Source organism: Xiphophorus maculatus, chromosome 12, assembly GCF_002775205.1.
Source record: "Xiphophorus maculatus strain JP 163 A chromosome 12, X_maculatus-5.0-male, whole genome shotgun sequence".
Taxonomy (NCBI): Eukaryota; Metazoa; Chordata; class Actinopteri; order Cyprinodontiformes; family Poeciliidae; genus Xiphophorus; species Xiphophorus maculatus.
The window spans coordinates 18683539-18705384 of record NC_036454.1 but is presented as its reverse complement, the minus strand read 5'-3'; the positions used below and the strand labels follow the sequence as shown (position 1 = coordinate 18705384).

The following is a 21846-nucleotide window of genomic DNA, read 5'->3' as shown; positions in this document are numbered from 1 at the left end:
AAAAGAAACATTGCTGGTCCAAGGTTTATGTAAACTCATCATACTTGGGGATTTAATATTATTTTTGATTTTTCAGGGAGCGAATAATTAATATGAAAATTTAGAAATTGATGCAAAGATTTGAAATGATTAAATATCTTCTTTACTCCAAATTTTGCAATATAGGATAAAATATACAACTATCCCCAGTTTTTTGTTATTTTTGTGGAAAGTCTCATCTTGAATTGTTAAAACTTATTTCCTGTTATTGTGGGCAAACAGATCAGGTTTTATTTCTCAATTCACTGTGGAGATGCTGGTGTACCTAAAACTTCCGGTGTCTGACATTTGGTGATAACTGGATAATTTCTGATCATTCTAATCAATTTTCTTTCAAATAAATGTTGCAGTATAGGTGAGATGCTGGACGCTTGGACATAGCTGAGTTTTGCAACACAACATTTATTAAATCTGTTTTGGGAATAGGTAAAGCAGCAAATATCAAACTTTTGGGAAATGTATGACCACTAAAAATTTGACTATGCTAAACAAAAGAAGACAGTTCGAATAAACTCTGATAAGAAGAGAGGTCAGCCAGAAATATGCTTGTTTATGGCTACAGAATCATGTGATCACGGTGAACTTTGCTTCTGTGATTTTATTTGAATATTAGTGGGATGTAAGTTTGTCAACATATATATAAACTTTGACCATTTATGGTTAGTGAATTTTTTTTTTTAAGTTGTACAACCAGCTTTTGTTTTTAAACTTCATTGAAAGTATTTGTTGCCCCTTAAAAGGCCCAACTGGCATGTCCTTAATGAATGTATGTAAACTTATTACCACAACTGTATCTCTGGGATGAACAAAAGTAATGTGCATTTAGATTTTGTAAACATTTATTTTTATTCTTGAGGCAACTCTGTAATAAAGCCACTAGAGGGAGCTATGACACACCACATCTCAGTAGTAAACGACAAAGAGAGAGACACCGAGGAACAGTTAGTTCAGTCAGCAGTCTCTCACGCTCAGAAAATAAACATTTTGTCTAAGGCTTTCATCTTATTTTTAATCTTTCACATCAGAGTTGAATAACAAAACAATATGAAATAAATGCTTAATAATATGCTTTTTATTTATATCCACTGGCAGAAATAATCAAACCCCCAAAATAAACTGGAAATATATTTTGTATTGCATTAAAATTCAATACTTTGCTAAATTTATGAGATGAAACTGATTCAGCCAGCAAATGGCATAACATTAGTGATTAAGTAAAAGTTTTAAAAATACCTCACTCGGGTCATCTGACATCACTCAGTGCTCTGACCTCAATCCACATTAGCAACAGGTTGGAGAGTGAAGCGATTTGCTAAAAGGACTTTAATTAGGCCAGTGTTGGAAGCAGCATTTTTTTTCCAACTTGTGTGAAATAAATGCATTATAATGTGGAGCAGGTTTCCCTTCATCTGGACTCAGAGGGGCCCGTCTGGCCAGATGCCCAGACCTTCTCCACCATCCGCTGTTCCCACATCAGGCCACCTTACAAAGGAGGGGGAGGGAGGTTGTTGGAATGTATTTTGCCCTGTGTGATGTGATTGTTTGCAGAGAAATGGGTTGACCTTGCCCTTTATTGCCACACAGACACGCACACACAAATACACACATGCACACACTCACTCTGGCCGGACTGAAGGTGTGTGAGACAGCCCTGCTGAGTGCAGGAGGTCTGGGACCCCTTCACCACTTCCTCCAGACAGAGAACAGAGGATGGAGTCAGCAGAAGCCATGATGGGCCAATAATGAACCGTCCAGAGGCCACAGCCACCTCCTTTCAGGTATGTTGTTGATTTTATTATTATTATTATTATTATTATTATTATTATTATTATTATTATTATTATTATTTTATTATTATTATTATTATTATTCACTAGATTTCATTAGTAAGAGCAAGAATTATATTGAACATTGAGTGAATTTTTTAAGATGTTTACATTTAAGTGGAGAAAAATAGTAGTTAAAGATTTAGTTGAAACAGTCTTCTTTGGAGAGCTACTAAACCTTTAAGACAAACAAAAATAAACTAAATCATTTATCAACCCTAATAAATGAAGACTTGTTGCATATTTTTATTTCAATAAATATTTATATTTAAATAACTTTCATATCATTTTGAGTTTTGAGAAACAAATTAAACTTTTTAGTTTTTTATTAAACAACCAGATAACTACACAATTAATTTTATTTATATTTTAATGAGTCCAATTGTTTGAAAGGGCCTTTTTTAGACAATAAAAATGTGCAAAATATAATTAAAAACCCGCCTGCAGTTTTATTTCGAAGTTACCGTTTGTGATGGACAGATGTTCAACTGCTTAATCTGTCCAATATTTATTTTTAAAACATTAAATCCTTTAGAATATTAGCCTTCTAATATTTTTTCCTATTTTTCACAGTAGATCAATAGTTTCCAGCAAGGAAAACTGTGATTTAGGAACTTTTTGTGAAGTCGGAAGAGAGTTTGTCACAACAAATTGTTTTTGCCTGTCTCTCTGATGAACATAAACTATCAAACGTCCACATATTCGCCTCTTTTGGAGAAATCAAAACAGAAAGAGCAATCTTATGGAGTGAGATCCGTGTCAAATAGACTACATAGAACCTTATGTATTTATATAGGACATATGCAATATATTTATGTTTCATATAAACAAATATTTTTGATCTGATGGTTTATGTTGGCTTTCTGTAGGCAGTTAAAGTCATGGTAGTCTGTTCAAACATATTTCTATATACTACTGATAGCAATGCAGTTCAGATGGAAGTTAAACTCTGTTTAACTGTTGCACATTGTTGCTGGAGGAGGACTGAAGAAAATGGCACGTAATGCTGTAGGTACTGAAATATGGCCACAGTACACATTTTGCTGGGACGCATCAAATTCTCCATCAAGGCGACTGTTGTGTGTGAATTGTAATTTTAAGAAAATACCGAACATTCTGCATAAAAATATCAGACATAGATATAGATAGACAGAGATATCTCAGCAGCTCGGACTTCTCGGATCTGATCTTACAGGAACGCGCACGGATGGTTGTGCACGCGCTCCCGGGCACAAAGGACACTGAGAGCCAGTCGAGTGTCTCGGAGCGGCGGCGCGCTCTCTGAAGCAGCCGCTTGTCGCGCTTTGCTGAAGGAGCTGTGCGCCGAGCTGCGGTAACTGAGATCATTCAGCGGGGATCGTCATCTGCTTGTACACGGTATGTAATGCTGTAGTGCTTTTTTGAGAGAATGGGGGTCACAGAGGACAAAAAACGAAAAACGATTGTGCGTAAAGACGGATTTTACGCGCGTCATTTTGACCCAATATCTCCGCTTCTTATATTCATCACATATTTAAGTGTTAAGTAGCCTTGTCTAATGTTTCGTCATTACAGTACAAATAAACTTAATAGCTCGATATACACCCGCTGCCTATTTAAAGCCACCTGCCAGTGTGTCATCATGCTGCGATGTGGACAGCATCATTTAATTTTTGTGTAAATTATTAATTGAAGAGTGTTTATTAACGGACCACTTAAGATAAACAGAAAAGACAGAAGTAAGTGATCGCTGTTGCGCAGCTTTGGATCTGCGTGAAACGGAGGAATCCGGCGTGACCTCCCAGTGACCGCTTCAACTTTCAACTCTGGGTGCCTGTGGTTATCAGGATCTGCAATAATCCAGTCAAAGTGATGCGCACCCGCGTCCAGCCACTGCTGCTGCTAAAGGGCTAAATTTATAATCTACCATAACCAGATATCTTCTCCCTTTCCGCATTTCATTTATGTGATTTTTGGAAGGTATCATTAATCTACGTTTGTGTATTATTCTTCAATATGGCACATGCATCACATAATACCCTGATAAAGCTCTGAACAGTAGGCTGTGCTGGCTTAGATTTTGGCTCCAAAGTGGTGAAAAAACCCCACCACACTCCCTGCCATTGCTCCTATTGACAAGGCCGGACAAATGTATAGGTCCCAGAGCAGAAATTAATTTGGGAGCCCATCCTGAACAATCAGTCCTCTATAGTCACCACTAATTAAGTTTTAATAAACAATTTATTCAGTTACGAAGGAAGGGCAGGCAAATTAACAATTATTAGTATGATTGACATGAGTTTTCCCACAGCTCAAACACAGGTGGCAGAAAATATTAAGCTGGTTGAATAAAAAACCGAAAAAGACAAATATCAAATCAAGGCTGGATTTAGGATGATGTGGGGCCCCAGGGTTTAGGCCCCCTGAGCGAGAGCCCTAACCTTGGAAGTGTCTCTTATGCGTATGTGATTGTTAGATGCACATCTGCTTCAAACTAGGAAAATCTGAATAAAATTTCTATTTTGAATAGTTTTTAAGAATGAAAACCCAAACTGTTTTTGTTACTATGCTAAGTTTGTACTTGACCTTGTCACTGAAAGACACCAACACAACAGCAGAAGCCACTTAAAGCTTGCTGATGTCACATCTGATGTGCTTGGGGCCAGTGGTTAGGTCTGACGACACCGTTTTTAAAATGATCACATCTTGGCCAATATTTACATATAGGGTACATATATGAGCGGAGGCACTGGCCAGAGTTCACAATGATGCAAGTGATTTCTGCAATGATTCCTAACTAATTTCCCATACAGATTTTAAGCAGGATAATTCCAGGTAAAGTCATAGACTCATGCGAGTCTTAAAATGCAATTCCCAGTTGTTTGAACTGGTTTTATCACTAACCAAACCAGACCCTGGCAAGACCTACGAGCCAGATTGCAATTAGTCAGAAAAAGTGTGTCCCAAAGAACGAGAAAGTAAGATTTTTGTATAATATAATGTACATTTGCCAGGTCTTTAAACAAATTAACATTTACATAGCTTCAAATATTTTAAATGAGTTTTTCAAACTCGTCTTTTCTGATTATTTCTATTGCTAAGGAACAAATTTGACATTTTGGGTTCTGTGTTGTATGAAATTTTTAGCGTTTTGGCCCCTTTGTGGTTTGTTGTTGCATATGTCGTCTATGCATCCATCTGGCTCTGCTTAATGTTGCCTGATGTTTTTCAAAAGATAAAACATTCCCAATGAACAGAACAGCTGGAATCTGCAGATTTTGTTTTCCAAGCAGAAAGCGCGCTCGCTTCTTTTGTCACTGCAGAGGAGACAAAACCAACAGATAGCAGAATAAGAGGAACCTGTGTGTAAAATGGAGATGATTGAGGATTATTCCAATAGAAACACTATGCGAGTATGGGATTTCTCTCGTTCTATGTGTGTGTGTGTGTGTGTGTGTGTGTGTGTGTGTGTGTGTGTGTGTGTGTGTGTGTGTGTGTGTGTGTGTGTGTGTGTGTGTGTGTGTGTGTGTGTGTGTGTGTGTGTGTGTGTGTGTGCGTGCGTCACCGGTCAGGATCACAGCCGTGGATCATTTGGGGGTAACGAATCACCACGCAGACCTATGGAGGAGCAGGACTGCAGGAGGGGGGAGGGCACGAAATGTGAGGCGGACATTACTCCATTTGTAATGAAGGGTCTTGGAGAGGGGTCTCAGATCAAGAGCCGCTGCCGCTGCCGGGTCAGCGTGGATTACAAGGAGAGAGCGAAGCTAACAAAAAGGAAATCACAGCAGCTCATCGGTGGATGCACCGGGGACTGCGTGGAAAAGGAGCCACGGTTTGTGCGGAAACAGACGGACAGAGGACCGAGAAAAGACACAAATAAGGCGCAGGAGCGGTGGATTTTCTTTCTGGAGAAAGAGCGGCGCAACATTTCCTCGTCTGCATCTCCAAGAAGGAATCTGTTGGGAATAATAATATTTTTTTAAATCACGCGCAAAAACAAGCAAATAAACTGCGTGCACGCTGATCGCAGGCAAAGGATGAGCGTGTTTTCTACAGGGAGCAGGGAGCTGAGGTGAAGGCCCCCAGAGAAACCACTTAAAATACAAACGCAGGCAAGACAATTTGAGATTATATGTTTCCTGAAGCACTTTTAAAGTTTGACTCAAAACTTAGGCTACAGTGAACGCATTTATTTGTTGGGCAGTTCTCCTTTGGGGGGATTTTAAATAAATTATTGAGCTTAACAGTGCAGTTAGCAAACTATCAGGTAATTTAATCAGACAGTTAAACAGGTCAGATTGTGACTAAAACGCTGTTTGACGGCGATAAGTAGAAAGATGGGAAGTATACAGAAATATTCCTATCTCCTCGGAATGGGTGCAAAAGTTCAAACTACATACTTAATCTAATTTTAAGTGAAGCTTGTGATTAGTTTATTGGATCGGTGTAACTCACAGTGAGCTGCTATAATCTAATGTAACACTTCATAATTTACTAGAATCTGATTAATAGTGCATCACTAAATCAATGTGGCTACAGCTTCTCACTTGCAGCCACCGCACGCATCTCCAATACAGTTTAATTCATTATTTGCATTATTTACTATTTTTTTTCATCGTTATTAATTGGGTGTTTTACACATTACGATGTATGCATAAATTGCTTGATATTTTTGCTTGTGTGTGTCACTTCGTGAATCTTCATCTTTACTGAACACGCAGCAGTGATCTTGGAGGAAATATTTAAAAACCGAATCAACATTTTTGCTCTATGTGTGTGTGCGTCCATGTGTGCGTGTTTGTCCAGTGGGTCATGGCGAACGGAGGGGACCAGTTCGGCCTTGCAGATCGCCCGGACTCGGACTGTCTGGACTCTCCGAAGGAGAGCAAGCAGGAAAATCTCAGCTTCACTTTAAAATCAGCAGCTGCTTCACCGCAGACAGCTTCCAGCCAGCAGGTTGCGGCCTCTGCTGCAGACCCTGATGTAAATATAAAATATTTATCACTACTAACTGCCGCTTATTCAGTAGAACATAGATTTGAGTTTAATATGCAAAATGTTGACGCGTACGGAGCATTTCGAACATGTTTGGTTTTGCATTTTAATAATTTTATTGAATTTAACAGATTAAGTTCGCTAAATTGCAACTAATTTGGAGCTTTTTTGATTTCACACATTTGAAGGAAAATGTTTTCTTTGTTTTCCTCAAATGTCTTAATTTTTCCTTTTATAAAGCAGTGTTGGTGTTTCTGCCGCAGGGAATGGAGGGGATCAAAGTTGTCCTTCATGACAGGGAACTTTGGACCAAGTTTGACGAAGTGGGAACTGAAATGATCATCACGAAAGCTGGAAGGTAGGAGGCATTACTCTGTTGTTTGCAATAGAGATGTCCAATTACCACAACGCCTGAATCCCCAGAAAAAGAACGATACAAAAACGATGCGTGTTGTACATAAAAACAAAAAATAAAAAAAAACTGTGATGAATCATTCTAACAAAATAAGGTCTGGAATACGCATGTCACAGAGGGCCCCAAGGGACGTTTCGTCTCAGGAGAGCGGGAAGGAATTTATGCAGTCTACTTTCCCGTCCGTTTTAGTTTGCGACGTCACGTTGTTTATATAATTTATTTTTATTATGCTAGAAATGCAATGTTATTTTTTAAATCATTTCCACGTTTCCCCTGCAGGAGAATGTTCCCCAGCTACAAGGTCAAAGTCACAGGACTCAATCCAAAGACCAAGTATATACTCCTAATGGACATCGTGCCCGGAGATGACCATCGCTACAAATTTGCGGACAATAAATGGTTTGTCTATTGCATCTCTTTACTATACAACAGTATATAAATTAGCGATGTTTTTGGAGTTTGAACAAAAAAAATGTTTAAATTAATTTCAAAGGAGGCCCACACATATATATATGTTTTTAATTCTATATAATTCGGACCTTTGAAACTTATACAAGTGGTGGTTTGAACCGAGATGATCCGAGTTTCTACCCTCCACTCGACCCTGTCTCTGCGCTGCGTAAAGGTCGGGTCCTTACGCGGGCTCGGGCTGGCCTACTTCCCCATGTTTCTCCCTCTGTGTGTCTGCCCGCCGGTTACATCAGAATATGACGGGTTCACGGAGCGGACAGACGGCACAGACCGGATTAAAGTCTCTCATTCAGCTTGTGCTGAGGCTAAAACCCGAACGGACCACTGACTCTAATGAGATTCATCAGTGCGCTGCTGCCACCCCACAACGCCGAAAATAAGCTTTCCTTTTGAGAATAAGACAGGAGGGACGACTGTGGATAAACTTGCTGACATATAAAGTGCTCGTAAAAGATGTCTAAATGTTTTTTCCTTTAATTTTTATCCTTATGCTGTACAACCCTGAGGCCTTATTTGGGAGACAGCTTTAGGATGAGGTTTCTGTTTCCCGATGTGTAAGCCACATCAAGCTTTTTTTGCTTTCTCTGGAAAAGTTGGTAAAACTTGCGGTTTAAGAAAAGAAAAAAATAAAGAAGTGGAACTGTTTTATCCACAATTTTAGATTTTTACTTTTTTTCGTTTGGTGTTATGAATGTCTGTAAATTGACTTTACAGCCAACCCCATAGTTTATGCTAAGTTTATTTTTTAACACACAAAAAAGGTTTATTTAAATCTTATTAAATAATTACAATTGATTTTAAACAACATTTCTAAAAACATTTAGTCAAAGATAGTTAAATTTCTTTCAGTCTTTTAAATTACTCCTATTCCTCAACATTCTATTGATTATTGAAAGGTAGTTTTGCTATTACATCAGTTAATTTATATAAATTAATTGGGTTCTTGCTCTTCTGTATTTACATTTAATGTTTAGATACAACAGGCAATATTAGCCAAATGTCACAATAATAATAATCTAAAATGCTTAATATAAATTATTATTATTATTATTATTATTATTATTATTATTATTATTATTATTATTATTACTCATGGTTGTGGAGTGCAGGACTCAATGAAGAATCAGGACCAAGCATTTAAAACTCGCTACTACCAAAAGAATGTGATGGGCCTGCAGGTCAGCAGGATTTGCCCTGTGTGGGAGGAAGCAGAGGGAACCATTAGTCATAAAGGCTGCAAAATAAAGACACAAGATTGAGAATTACTTGAATAATTGGGCATTGTGCCAGAGAATGGTTGTAGATTCAAGTGACAAGTGGCACCAGAACAGGACGAGAAAGTGATTGACAGTGGGGATTATGTCCTCATGTAGGACATGACCGTTCCTACGGATTGTACCATTTCTGTGAACTGACCAGACATTGTGCTCCTTGACAGGAACAGAATGAATTGCTTACTTGATGAATCTATATCAGATGGCAATAACATTTTGAAGAAAGAGGCAGAGAAAACAGCAAAGTTCACAAAACTTATAAGTCGGGCACATGGGGAAAACAAACTCCAGTCATGTCAATTGTAAATGGAGGTTTAGGAACCATCAAGAAAGGCTGCCAAGACCCACTGGACAAACTCCCATGCAGAGTCAGTGCCAACGAAATGCAGAAGACGCATGCTGATGTCGCATACTTCTGCAAGTCCTCAGCTAAGCATCTGCCTGATCCCTGGTGAACAAACCAGCAATAAAAGAAGAAATGCTGAGAAAATAAACTTAATATAGTAACAATAACAAGTGATCGGTATTTTAAAATTCTCAGTCTAGAATCCTCCATCCATTCTTAGGTTTAGGTCAATCAATCAATCAATATCAATCAATCAATTAGAGCACACAGACAGCTGTTATACATAACTATATTTCCAATGCATCCCTTCTGTTTTGCCTTAGCTAACATCGTGACTAAAACACACTTTAAAAGCTATGCTGCATCGTTCATTTGCCTCCTAATAAAGAAGCTTAACTAGTTTAAGCTGGATGCAAATGTTTTCAATTTGTTATGACAATATGCAGTGGCTAAGCCTTTGTTTCTTAGCCACGGCTTGGACTTGTGGTTCATTAGCAACGACTGCCTGGGGGTTAAGAGTCCAGCTTGCTAACATTCTACTAAGTTTGAGTTTAGCATTAGCATTATCACTTAACTCATTAAGCCGGATGCACATATTATTAATCTATTTTATTATGGTGGCATGTTAAACTTTTCCCTGACACTAACTATGGATTAAGGGCCTCAGATTGCTGCAAGTTTACTTTAGCATTGCAGCGCTTGAGTCCCATCAGCTGCAGAAATACTCAGATGACTCTTCAGTCGTTGTGTGTATCAGACTTAGTCAAGACGCTGAGTACAGAGAGCTGGTGGAAGGTTTTTTTGCCCGGTGTGAAAACAATAATCTTATCTTGAATGTGAGCAAAGCAAAGGAGATGGTTGTGGATTTCAACAGAAGCAAGATAAGGTCAAAAACTATTTCCATCATGGAAGAAGAAGTGGAGGTGACAGAGGAATATAAATATTTTGGGGTTCACTCAGACATCAGGCTGGGCTGGAGTTGCAATGGTAAAACTGTCTACGAGAAGGGACCGAGCAGGCTGAGGCAGCTTAGGTTTGTTAAGGTTTGCAGAAATATGCTGCAGCTCTTCTATAAATCTGTTGTTGAGCGTGTTATCTGCCATTATCTGTCGGGGTGGCAGCATCAGAACCAGGGTCTTAAAACCTGATCAAGAAGGCTGGTTCTGTTCTGGAAATGATTATGAAAACAAGGATTCTTCATAAAATGAAGAAAATTGCAGACCACCTTTGGACTTGGCTTCGTATATTTGTTGTAACACAGACTGTTACAGGCGATCCTACAACCACATTTAATTTCCCTCTGGGATCAATAAAGTATTCTTGAATTTGAAATGTATTCTAACAAGATTGCATGCTAAAGCTTCCCTGACAACCACAGCTAAAATCTGCTATTCATTAGAAATAATTGCCTCAGGTTTGCAGTAAGAGTCAAAGTTATTAGCACGCTAACTCATTTAGCAGTTCTGAAGTAGCTCAATCCAGATAAAATCTTAAATCTTTACTCCAACACAAACTTTCTGAACCTTATGAGGAGACACAGCCTAAGGTGATGCATTCATTACTACAACATATTTAAACATAACAACCTCATTGTTCTCTGCTGCACAACATGTTAAAATAACAGACAACTAAACCACCATCTCTGTGTAAGTCTCATGTTTACTTCTTGCTCCATACAAATACATTTGTTCATTAAATAGGTTCCATTTTAAATCTAGCATGCTTTTTTTTGTTTTTAATTATTGGCTTATACCCAAAACATATTTTGGGATGTATTAAATTTAAAATATCTAAGTGTAAAATCAGTGTTAAAAAAAGAAAAAACATGACCTCCTTTTCTTCTTTCGGACTTTTAAACTCAGCAAACCTCAAGTCTGAAGGCCTAAAATTATTAGGATACCAAATGCAGATTACTTGACTTTTCACTTTACTATTTTATTGTAACACTCGAATGGATCTTAGCGATATCCCGTAAAACAGAAATTTTATTTGACACTTTAAACATATGTCGAAACAACAAAACGCTGCTCATTATTTGAGTCTAATTAAAGCTCCGGCCAACGCAGGCCTCCTCCCGCCGGAGGCAGCCGAGGCCGACTGCGCCACAGGGCGCTCGGCAAATCACTGCAACAGCCCGAGTCCCGAGTCTCACTTTCTGGTCATTTTCTATCTGATGGGTGTTTTTTTTTTTTTTTGGACTCATTCAGGTCTGTAACGGGCAAAGCAGAGCCCGCGATGCCCGGCAGGCTCTACGTCCACCCGGACTCTCCCGCTACCGGAGCGCACTGGAGCCGCCAGCTTGTCTCCTTCCAGAAGCTCAAACTCACCAACAATCACCTGGACCCCTTTGGACACGTGAGTCAGCTCTCCTCCTGTCCGTCCACAAATTAGTCCGGATAATTTAAAGACAGAAATTTAAAGGGAATAAAATATACAAACTTTGCTTGAAAGGTAACTGCGTATATAAAAAGAACAAACTAATGAACGTAAGTTGTTGGCCAAATTAGTTAATTAGAATTTCTATTTAATAATTATATATTTCTGTTTTTAATGTGCAAAGAAAACAACACATAGGCCACATCAAGCGCTCTCGCTCTCTCTCTCACTTTCTTTGTACTTTTTTTAACATTATGAAAAAAACAAACATTTCCAGTATTCCCATTAGGGATAATAATTTCAATGAATCCAGAGTCCATTAGCTCATGGATGTTACCAGTGGTAATATTAAACTGAGCTCTGTGGATAAACAAAAGGTTCCTGTACTCAGAAAGACTGATCTAATTAAAAACCGCTTACAGAGTGGTGGTGAGTGTGCTGGAAATAGTTTGGACTACTTAATTCAGTGTTACTATAGTTTGACATTACAGATTATTGTTTCAAAAATAGATTTAAAGAATCCGTGTAAAACTTTTTTAGGATGTCCTTAGCCTGAAAAAGCTTGCTAAAATCTGAATACACAGAGTTGTTTTGAATTTATCCTTCTATGTTATGCAATAAGACAAATTATATTAATCCAGTAAAATAAGAAGTATTTGATGGGAATATGTGATTTGAATGTAGTCTATCACAATATAATGGATAAGTGTTAACAGTTAAAACGACTTCATGAATGATTAAGATGATGTTTGTTAAAAAACCAAAAATCAGTTGGTCTTCTTCTTAGCGTTCATCGCTTTGATCCGACCACAAATGTTGTATTTTAATCATTAACAGGAACAAAGAAATCTGAAAAACTACAGAATCTCGACCATATGGGTTCAATCTCAATAAAGTCTGTCCAACCACCGGCATCTGCTGGAAGAATGACGGCTGTGTCGGTATCATTTTCTCCTTTCTTCCCATGCAGATAATACTCAACTCCATGCACAAATACCAACCTCGTCTCCACATTGTCAAAGCGGATGAAAACAACGGCTTCGGCTCAAAGAACACGGCTTTCTGCACCCATGTGTTCCCAGAAACCGCCTTCATTGCTGTGACTTCTTATCAAAACCACAAGGTAGGCCTTTCCCACACATCACCAGTTATAGCAAACATTTTGGTGTTTGGACATAATTTGGTGTTGTATTACAAAGTGCATTCTTTATTGCTTCAAAATTGTTTTAATATTTCTAATATATTTGAACAGTAAAGTTTAACACTGACACCCTACTGTTGTTGTTTAAATTTTGTCTCTACAAAGTTTAATTAGTGTTTCCTTGTGAACATAAATCCCTCTGAGTGTGTGTGGGGGTGTGTGCGTGTGTGTGTGCGTGTGTGTGTGTGTGTGTGCATGCGTGTGTGTGTGTGTGTATTTGGGCGTGGGGGTGTTCATGTGAGTGCTGGTCTCTTATGAGCTGTTTCTTTCCCTTGATCTTGAGTCCTTCAGTTTTTCTGACACCTACTAAAGACAGATTGCCGAAGCTCTGAGCCACAAGGTCGATACATTTTCATAAAGATTCATTTTGATCTGATTTCACTTTCACACAAAAAAGAAAGGAAAAAAACCCATTAAACTTGATAGCATTAAATATGAATTTTCCAATATTATTTCTTACATCATTATTATTATTTTTTAATTAAAACTTTAATTTAATCTCATAATTTAGTATGTTATTTTCAATGGCTAGATAATGCAGTTCTAATAAAAAATAACTAAATAAAAAAACCTAATCAAAATTCAATTCAGTTAAGCTGCCAATTTACAGTAAATGTTATCTCAATTCAGCCAACGTTAAATTTGATTATCTTCATTGTATGTTTCAATGCAAGTCAGTTGGTCAGTTATTTAAAAAATAAGAAAAGGTTAAGAAATAATTTATAATCTTTATCCAGCAGATATAGTTATCATTTATTTCTAAACAATTGTAAAAATGTGATTTATGAACAATACTGTTTGCTAATGCTAGCTACAAACAATACTGTTTGCTAATGCTAGCTACAAATGTTTTGTTGAGCATAAATTTTGTATTACTTTTACTTCAGTTTGATTAAAATATGTATTTTTTTAAGTTTCATTATTTATTTTTATTTACTTAATTATTTATTATTTAAAGTTTTTATTTAATGTATAAGAAGTTGAGAAAATCAGAATAAGTTCGAGGTAATTAAGGCACTCACACCAGCGTGTAATAATATTTTATGTTCCAGTGTGGAAAATCAGAGCTCTTGAGGCTAAACCTTGGCAGCGACCATCAGTCTTTTCAGCACTTCAAAGTTTGTTTGGACCTGATCTCTGGCCCACTTGTCCTGCCGAAGTTGCTCCATAGCCAAAAGAAATCCTTCAAAACGCAGAAGGTTTACTTTCATGACATCACCAAGAAAAATCTGAAGCCTCGACTTCAAAGCTCAAAGCTTCAGACCTCTAAAAGCCCAGTGACTGTTTGGGTAAACAGTTTATTCTGCGTCAGCCGGTCAGCTGGCGCGGACGCGGACGCTGCACTCTGAGCAACAGCAGCCGAGGAATTCTGGCTGTGCAGAGCTCAAACTGAGCTGCTTAAAGATTCAATCACAGCCAATTGGAACGTATGTTTAGGTTTATGTGAATCCACAACATTGTGTTTTGTCTGCCTTCTTTTACTTCTGTCCTATTTGAACGCACTCAGATCACACAGTTGAAGATAGAAAATAATCCGTTTGCCAAGGGCTTCAGAGGCAGTGACGACAATGAGCTGCATCGCATGGCCAAGCTTCAAGGGTGAGTGTTTACAATTTGTTTTTGCTTCTGCATGTTTGTAAGCGTTTATAAGAGTTAAATAAATTTTTTTGTTCCCATCTTTGTCCGTTTTAACTCACTGGTGAGGCTGTGCATGTTGTGATTGCATGCATATGGTATAGCCAAGTGGTTTGAAAAGATTTGAGCTTTTGTCACCTGAAGCTTGAACTCTGACTAAACGGCCAGTGAAAACACTGGATTGATAAATGTATGACATCACATTGCTACAGGTCTATTAGGCCTGTCACTGCTGATTGGCTGATGCCGGCCCTACACGGTGTAAGATTGTGTGCCGAGCTAATCTCTGTTCGAGTCGCATAGACATTTCAGAGACTTTAGTGAGCTGTTACTGATCGGCGGGAGAAGAAAACCCTGTAAAGGGGCAAGGGAGGGAGACGCAGCACCCATGTTTTCGTGTTGTTGAGGAGAGGAGAGTCTATCTGAAGTGACACATGGATGGATGTTTATTTTTAGACGGTGAATTATCTCACAAGAGCATTGGCTGAGCCTGTGTATGTGCGTGCATGGGGTGGGTGTGTGTGTGTGTGTAAGCAGGAGTCAGGGAGATGTGGCCCGCTGTCTCCTACATACCGCAGGGTTCACACAGAGGGCAGCTAGTGCAGGGGGGAAAAAATCACAACTGAAAGGTTGTGGAAAAACTAAATGGGCCGGAGAGAAAATAACAACAAAACAGATGTATTAACAAAGAAAATCAAATGTTATAAGAACAAGTGCATCTAATCCCAGAGTCCCCCTCTTCTTTAATCTTGCAGTAAAGATTACCCCGTCGTTCCTCGCAGTACTGTCCGACAGAAAGCCTGCTCTGCTGGGAGTCCCTTCAGTGGGGAGAGTCGAGGTCTGCGGGGGTCTCCTGATGCCATCGGGTCCCCTTTCAGCTGTGAGAACGGTTTGAGCTGCGGCAGTCCTCAGGAGCTGCTGAGCGCCCCGCCTGTTCACTACTCCCATCCTCACCCACACCTTCAGCCTGGCCAGCAGCTGCCGGGCTACAGCTACAGCAAGAGGAAAGGTGGGTGCAACATTTGCACTTCAGTTTTCACAGAAAATCCTGCTAATTCATAAAGCTAAATATGAGAAAATTACATCATCTAATATTCCATATTTTTAATGATCATGTGAGTTTTAAACAAAACTCTTAACTTGTTTTTAATTCAGTTTTTTTTTATTGCATCTGAATGCAGATCAGTGGTTAACAAATATGCACAAATATAGCTGAAAAACAGATTTATATTAATTTGCCCCATTTCTTGCCCTTACTTAGTGTCTGCAAATCTAATTAGCATCAGATTTACAAGGACATCAGCTGGATGAATAAATAAATAAGTTATTTTCATGTGAACCCATTTGCGCTCTCGATGGATACTCAGACATTATAATTAAGAGCAGTAAAAAAAGAAAATTAGAAACCACTTCAGCAGACGCATATTTAGTAAAAAAAAAAAAAAAAGATAACCTCTCATTCCTTCAATGAGATATGAATAATTTCAGTTTGAATTCAGACTTTGAATGCATTCATTTAGTTTTAGCTCATTGTCACAGTTCCCATTTAAAGACGTGTAAATAGTCTTTCATCTTCTACTACAGTGGTGTAATTTCACACAAAAACTTTTGAAAAATTCACTTTTTTAATTTTATTCATTTGGGGAAAATATTTTAGATTCAGACGGGTGATGCCCACAAAATCTGCTTATTTAAATGTATCCAGGCCATTTTTTACATTTACATTTTTCTAAGGGGATCAGAGTTTCTTCGAACATTTAACTAGAGTAAATGATCAAGTCATGATTTTGTGGCTCCCTGGGGAACAAATACGCGGTGACACACATCAGAAGCTTATTTCTTTTTGCCACCAGCTAATAAGCTAAACAAGGAGACAAATTTATCTTGGCGCCACACACGGTGGGCACCGTGACGAGGGAAGAGAGACATCTCCAAAGCTCACATATGGAGATTGACTACAGAGAAAAGCATCCGGGGTTACCAAGCCTTCACAGCAAAACCTGGGCACATATCAACCAGTTATTTTAAAGTAATGGCAGGAAAAGGGTTTCTGGATCCTACCATCACAAATATAAACATGTAAAGTTTGCTAAGCTCTATTAGGACTTTAAGTGTAACTGTGTGTTTTGAATCAGGCTTAGCAGTACCAAACACCCTAGGTTGGTTAGGAGCACAGCCCTGTTGGCAAAATGAGGTTGTGGCGCTGGTGGTTTTGTGAAAAACTATTTCCTACCATCAATTTTTCCCCTTCTCAATAAATGGACACAGATTAAAGGCTGGAATTTTCTTATTTTTCCCCAGTATGAGACAGTGCTAAAGGCTTTTCTAAATACTACTGACTGATTCTTTAAAATGATGCCAATTAATGTGGTAAAACTGTTTTCTGTATAGAAGTACATACTATTTGCAGTAACCCAGTTGATTACACCTATGAAATAACAACATCATGTTTGCAGTTTCGCCAACAACTTGGAAACATTAGGTGACATCATTTTGGTGAAAACCACAATTTTACATTCATAATGCATTTATCTTTTTGACTCATGGCCTTAATGTAATTATCCTAAATCTGCAAACCATAAAATCTATCTGTTGAACAATAATTCTTTTCAACTCAGCAGCTTAAAGCTGCAGCATCTAGCTTTTATAGAAAATAGGTGGAGGTGTTTGATATTTTCACAGACTATCTGTCTCCACACTGTCACAACATGGTGACAGTTTACATAAATATATAAAAAACATATATTTTATAAAAGTTACATACTGCAGCTTTAAGTCAGGAGTTCTGATGTTCATCCTCTGTGACCTAATTTCCGAATGAAGCCAATATTTTCTCTTTCTCTCTGCAGCAGAGGAGAACTGCTCTCCAAGGAACCACCAGCCTCCATACAAGAAACCCTTCACTGGTGGTTCACTAAGCGAGGAGGAGTCCTACTACCACCCCTCCTCCTATCCCGCTCCTCCACCCGGTTTGTCAAACCTTCCCACTCTTGGTCTCACTGACTCCCCCTACAGCTCAGACATGGGACAGCGTCAGGCATGCATGTTTGCCGGCTCAGAACCCAGAATGGATGAATTCAACTGCACATCCTGGTCGTATACCTGCCCGCTCCCTACCGCTATGACCCCCGTGGAACCTTACCCACCTTACACTCCTCATCCCCCTTACAGCTCCAGCCCCCAGGGCTCTAGACTAAGCGCTTTGGCCCATCAGAGCTCTCCGTCGTTGGGAGAGCACATCCCACATGATCCCTACCAGAGCCAGAGCTCCGGACCTCGATCGCAGAGCTCCCAGAGCGTTCCCAGCAGACAGCTTGGCTCTCCTCTCAGAGAGTTTCCACGCTACACACCCAACCTGTCGCCGCCTCTCTATCACACACTAGACACCCACACACACATCAGGTGTGGAGTCCCAGAATGGAGTGCAGCCTCCTAACCGAACCATAAAGACAGATTCAACATAACCTCCCTGCTCTCCTTAGAGATGCTGCACTGAACGAACTGAGATACTTTTGTAAAGTCATTGTGAATTCTGTGATGTTGTGCTGTGTAAGTCATGTTCCTCCTCTCTGCTAGAAGGAGCAGCAAATTATTAAGGATCTAACAATAAGGACATTAGTGAAATGTAGCCTCTTCCAGGCAGCCTGGTGATCAGTGACGTTGTTATCTTTGCGTCTATTTGAAGCTCATTCTAACATTTTCCCTGTGATTTATTTTTAAGGCCAGACCCCTGAACAGCACTTGGCTGTTTCTCTCTCAACATCTGCTACTTTATGCATGGTGAAGGATGTAAATTGTGCACACTGTCAGTCAGACAGCAACATTTATCCACCAATGTAATCTCAGTTATCACAACACAGCCCAGGGCAGACTTGTCTCTCTTGTTAGTGGAGCAAAGTACTGCTCCATGCTCAGTCTCAGTGAAGGAGAAAAGGCACTGTGTTGTCCAAATGTGTGCTAGTGTACATGCAAACCCAGTGTCAGCTCAGCTAAAGGATGCTCAGAGTTTAATTTCCAATGAGACAGCCAGCAATAGCTGCAGGCTCCCCTTTGCAGAGATAAACACTTTGTTTAGATCGTGCTACAGGCTGAAAGACCTGTAAACACTGCTTCCATTGCATTCTGGGTAAATGCACAAGTCAGCGTCACACAGCTGTCACTGGTGTCCTCTCAGTCACCCCCAACTGACCAATCAGCATCCTCTGTTCACAGAGTAGCAGCAAATGAACACTAAGCTTATATTTATTCTCAGCTGACCGGAGAGGTTTATGTGTGTGCGTGTGTGTGGGAGTGTGTAGGCGTGTGCGTGTGTGTGTTGGCCCTTTCTTGTTTGCTTGTGAATTATTCATGAATCTAATGCTGATTTCTGACACGTGAGGATTGCTCAGCAGAAAAAAAGAAGAAAAAAATGATGCTCTGCATATGAAAATGTCAACGCACCAAGCCAGTGTTGCTGCATTGACATCAATGCTTTGCTTTTGATCGAAATTGGTCTCTGTCATATTCACACACAATTATTCCAACATTTGCTTTGATTAGATTTCAGTACATTTCCCTTGTAGCTTACTGTAAACATTTGTATCCTTTTCCTGACAGAAAGCTTGGTTTTATGTTTGTGTCCTGAAGCAGTTTTCATTTCTCTGACCGGGTGTTTTAACATGCAGTAACCTATTATAAGGTGCTTTAACATGACATTAGCAACAGCCTCATCATGTGTTTGCACACCCGTCTGCCACTTTATTTGGTCCACTTGTTTAGTTCCGTTTATAAATGAAAATACTGAATTAGCCAATCTCATGTCAACAACTCAATGCCGTTAAGTATCTAAAGTTGAAATTGAGGCTTCTGGTGGGGGCATGGTTGTGTCGGGAATATTGTCTTGTCTTTGGGCCTCATAATGCCAACTGCAGCCTACCCAGATATTGTTGCTGATCATGTTCTTCCCTTTATGACAACCTGCAGCTAGATAATGCCCATGTTGGAGAGCTCAAATCATCTCAGTTTGGCAAAGGCAGTGACGGTGGTAGGACTTTATTCTGCCACTGTAGGACAAATGGTGGGCAACTGTAACCTTGTGTCCTTGGGGAAGGGACTTCACCCGCCTGCCCTGGTGGTGATGGTCAGAGGGCCCATTGGTGCGGGTCCATGGCAGCCTCACTTCTGTCAATCTTCCCCAGGGCAGTCTGTGAATGAATTGGTGAATGACTGAATGTAGTGTTACATTCCTACATTCCTACAGCCCTCTTTACTTTATAAATTACAGGCCATCTACCATTCTTGAACATGAGGTCAGTTCAGAGTACTACACTGGCTTCTACTGGGAACTGATCGGAGTTGGCTGCACCTCCATAATGAGGTGCAGCCAACTCCGATCAGTTCCCAGCCAACAAATCTGCAGAAGCTGTGTGAATCACGTCAATACGGACCAAAATGTCTGAGGAATGTTCCTGACACCTTGTTGTATCTTTGTCACAAACAATTATGGGAGATCAGAAGTCAAAAGAAAATCAAGTCTAATCATCTATTAGCGCAGTGTACCTAATAAAGTGGCCGGTGAGTGTGTATGCGTGCCTGCGTGTGTATGAAAATGAGATGTTTTAGAGTGTTTTTTTAGCGTTGTTGCTGTTAATAGTATTTATTGCTCCAGGTTTGTAAAGTTTGCTTGTTGTTAACTTGTGGAACAGTTTTGAGGGTTTATCTCCAGTTTTACTCTCCATCCCAAAGTGTTGAAAAATAGTTGCGAAAACTAAAGAAAACAACATGTTTTATTGGAGAAAAAAATACAGATTTATAAACAGAAACTGAATAAATTTTTCAAGAGAGAGTCAACTGGTTGTACGTTCCTCTTTCACGTGGTGTTCAACGTTAACGGTGAGTTATTTAAAGCACGTCTAACATCTCTGCAGTGGAAACTCTTTTGAGTGCCGCTCTCTTTATCAGGTCAAATGCATGTACGAATTTGAAGGAGCTGATAAGCAGCAAAGCCTCACTCTGTTGTGTTGAATGTGTTTCCTACTGAGAGGTTACTCTGAAGGGAACCCTTGGAGGGTTCTGAATGTGCCGTGCATACCTCGTTGTCCTTCTCTTTATCTCTGACAGGTTGTTTGGCGTCTCGCTCTCCACCAGCTGTACCGTCTCTCTGACAACCTGCTGGCCTGAGAGGGAAGGGGATCCGTCGCGATGGAGGACAAAGAAACTCTCGTTCAGACTCCTATTGGTTTTTCTATCAACATGTTGCCGCAGCTCTCATAGAGTTAGTCACATTTCAGAAGTTGTCAGCCCTCTATTTCTCTCACCCTTTTACTTCTCTTTCTTCTTTCCTGTCTCCATCACATACACCATAGGGTCAGGGGTTAAGCAGGCACCTCTTCAGAGGCTCTGTTCCTCCTTAACCCTTTGTCTCCAGGCGGATTCAGTCCAGAAGAGGGAGAGAGAGCCAAATTCCACAAGTTTCCACATGTGAAAATGCATTTCTCCATGCTTGCATGTACAGCAACAGGACCTTCTGACATGTTTTTGGCAAAAAAGGGAAGAAGTGAGTAAAGTGCTGGGTGTAGTGGGACTAATATTAAACACAGACGGTGTGGACTGCGTAGGAGTGCAGGACCTCAATCTATCGGTGGAGGACTTTCTCAGACATGCTGGTCGGAGAGTAGATTGATGAAGCTTTGTGATCAAAGAGCCTAAGTGGTGTTTATCATTAGTCCCATCTCCTCTGCACCACTCCGGCACATATAACTACTACTATCCCTTCTTATTCTGCAGCAATACACTAGTTATGTACCCAGATCTTCTCAGCTGTGGTGGTTTGTAACAGAACTATGCGCACGGAGAAACATCTCACATGTTACTTGAGTAGCACGCCCAATTGCCAGTCATTTGAGCTGAAGCTTTGAATCAGACCAGACAGGCTGTAAACTGAATTATTTGTGCAGAGCAATTTCTCTTACTTGAGTGCTTTGAAAAAGATATTAAGGACTTATAAAAAGCTATTTTCATTACAGTCTCAAGTATTTGTTTGAATGTATAAATTGGCCTCCCTTCCTAAAGGCATTTGCGTGGTGTTTAGCATTAGTGATGTCATTTTGTGTGGAATAAGTGCTCTGAGATGGAGTGTAATTGGAAAAGATGATTATGGTTCGTCTCCATCGTTCTGATGGCGATCGGTCACCGGAAAAGGGAACAGGAGAAGAAGCTTTTTTTTCTCCAATAGCCTAACATTAACAGACTAGAATTTGTGTTCAAGAAAGTTTGATTAAAGCATTTCACACCTTTTATAAGGTCAA

The 21846-nt window shown here is 39.6% G+C and overlaps 1 protein-coding gene across 3 annotated transcripts; it reads left to right on the top strand.

Moving 5' to 3' along the window:
- The first annotated feature begins 1770 nt into the window (after nucleotides 1-1770).
- LOC102232505 (T-box transcription factor TBX5-like) lies at nucleotides 1771-20336 on the top strand. Of its 3 annotated transcripts, XM_023343213.1 has the most exons (10): nucleotides 1771-1817; nucleotides 3061-3242; nucleotides 6654-6830; nucleotides 7106-7200; nucleotides 7537-7656; nucleotides 11556-11703; nucleotides 12695-12847; nucleotides 14433-14524; nucleotides 15316-15569; nucleotides 17410-20336. In XM_023343213.1, the coding sequence occupies exons 3-10, from the start codon at nucleotides 6660-6662 to the stop codon at nucleotides 17994-17996; spliced, it is 1620 nt and encodes a 539-aa protein (XP_023198981.1). In that variant the 5' UTR covers nucleotides 1771-1817; nucleotides 3061-3242; nucleotides 6654-6659; the 3' UTR covers nucleotides 17997-20336. The 3 variants fall into 3 exon arrangements, with proteins under 3 accessions (XP_023198981.1, XP_023198982.1, XP_023198980.1); XM_023343214.1 differs by lacking the exons at nucleotides 1771-1817; nucleotides 3061-3242 and adding an exon at nucleotides 5566-5919; XM_023343212.1 differs by lacking the exons at nucleotides 1771-1817; nucleotides 3061-3242 and adding an exon at nucleotides 5566-5959.
- Nucleotides 20337-21846: the final 1510 nt, after the last annotated feature.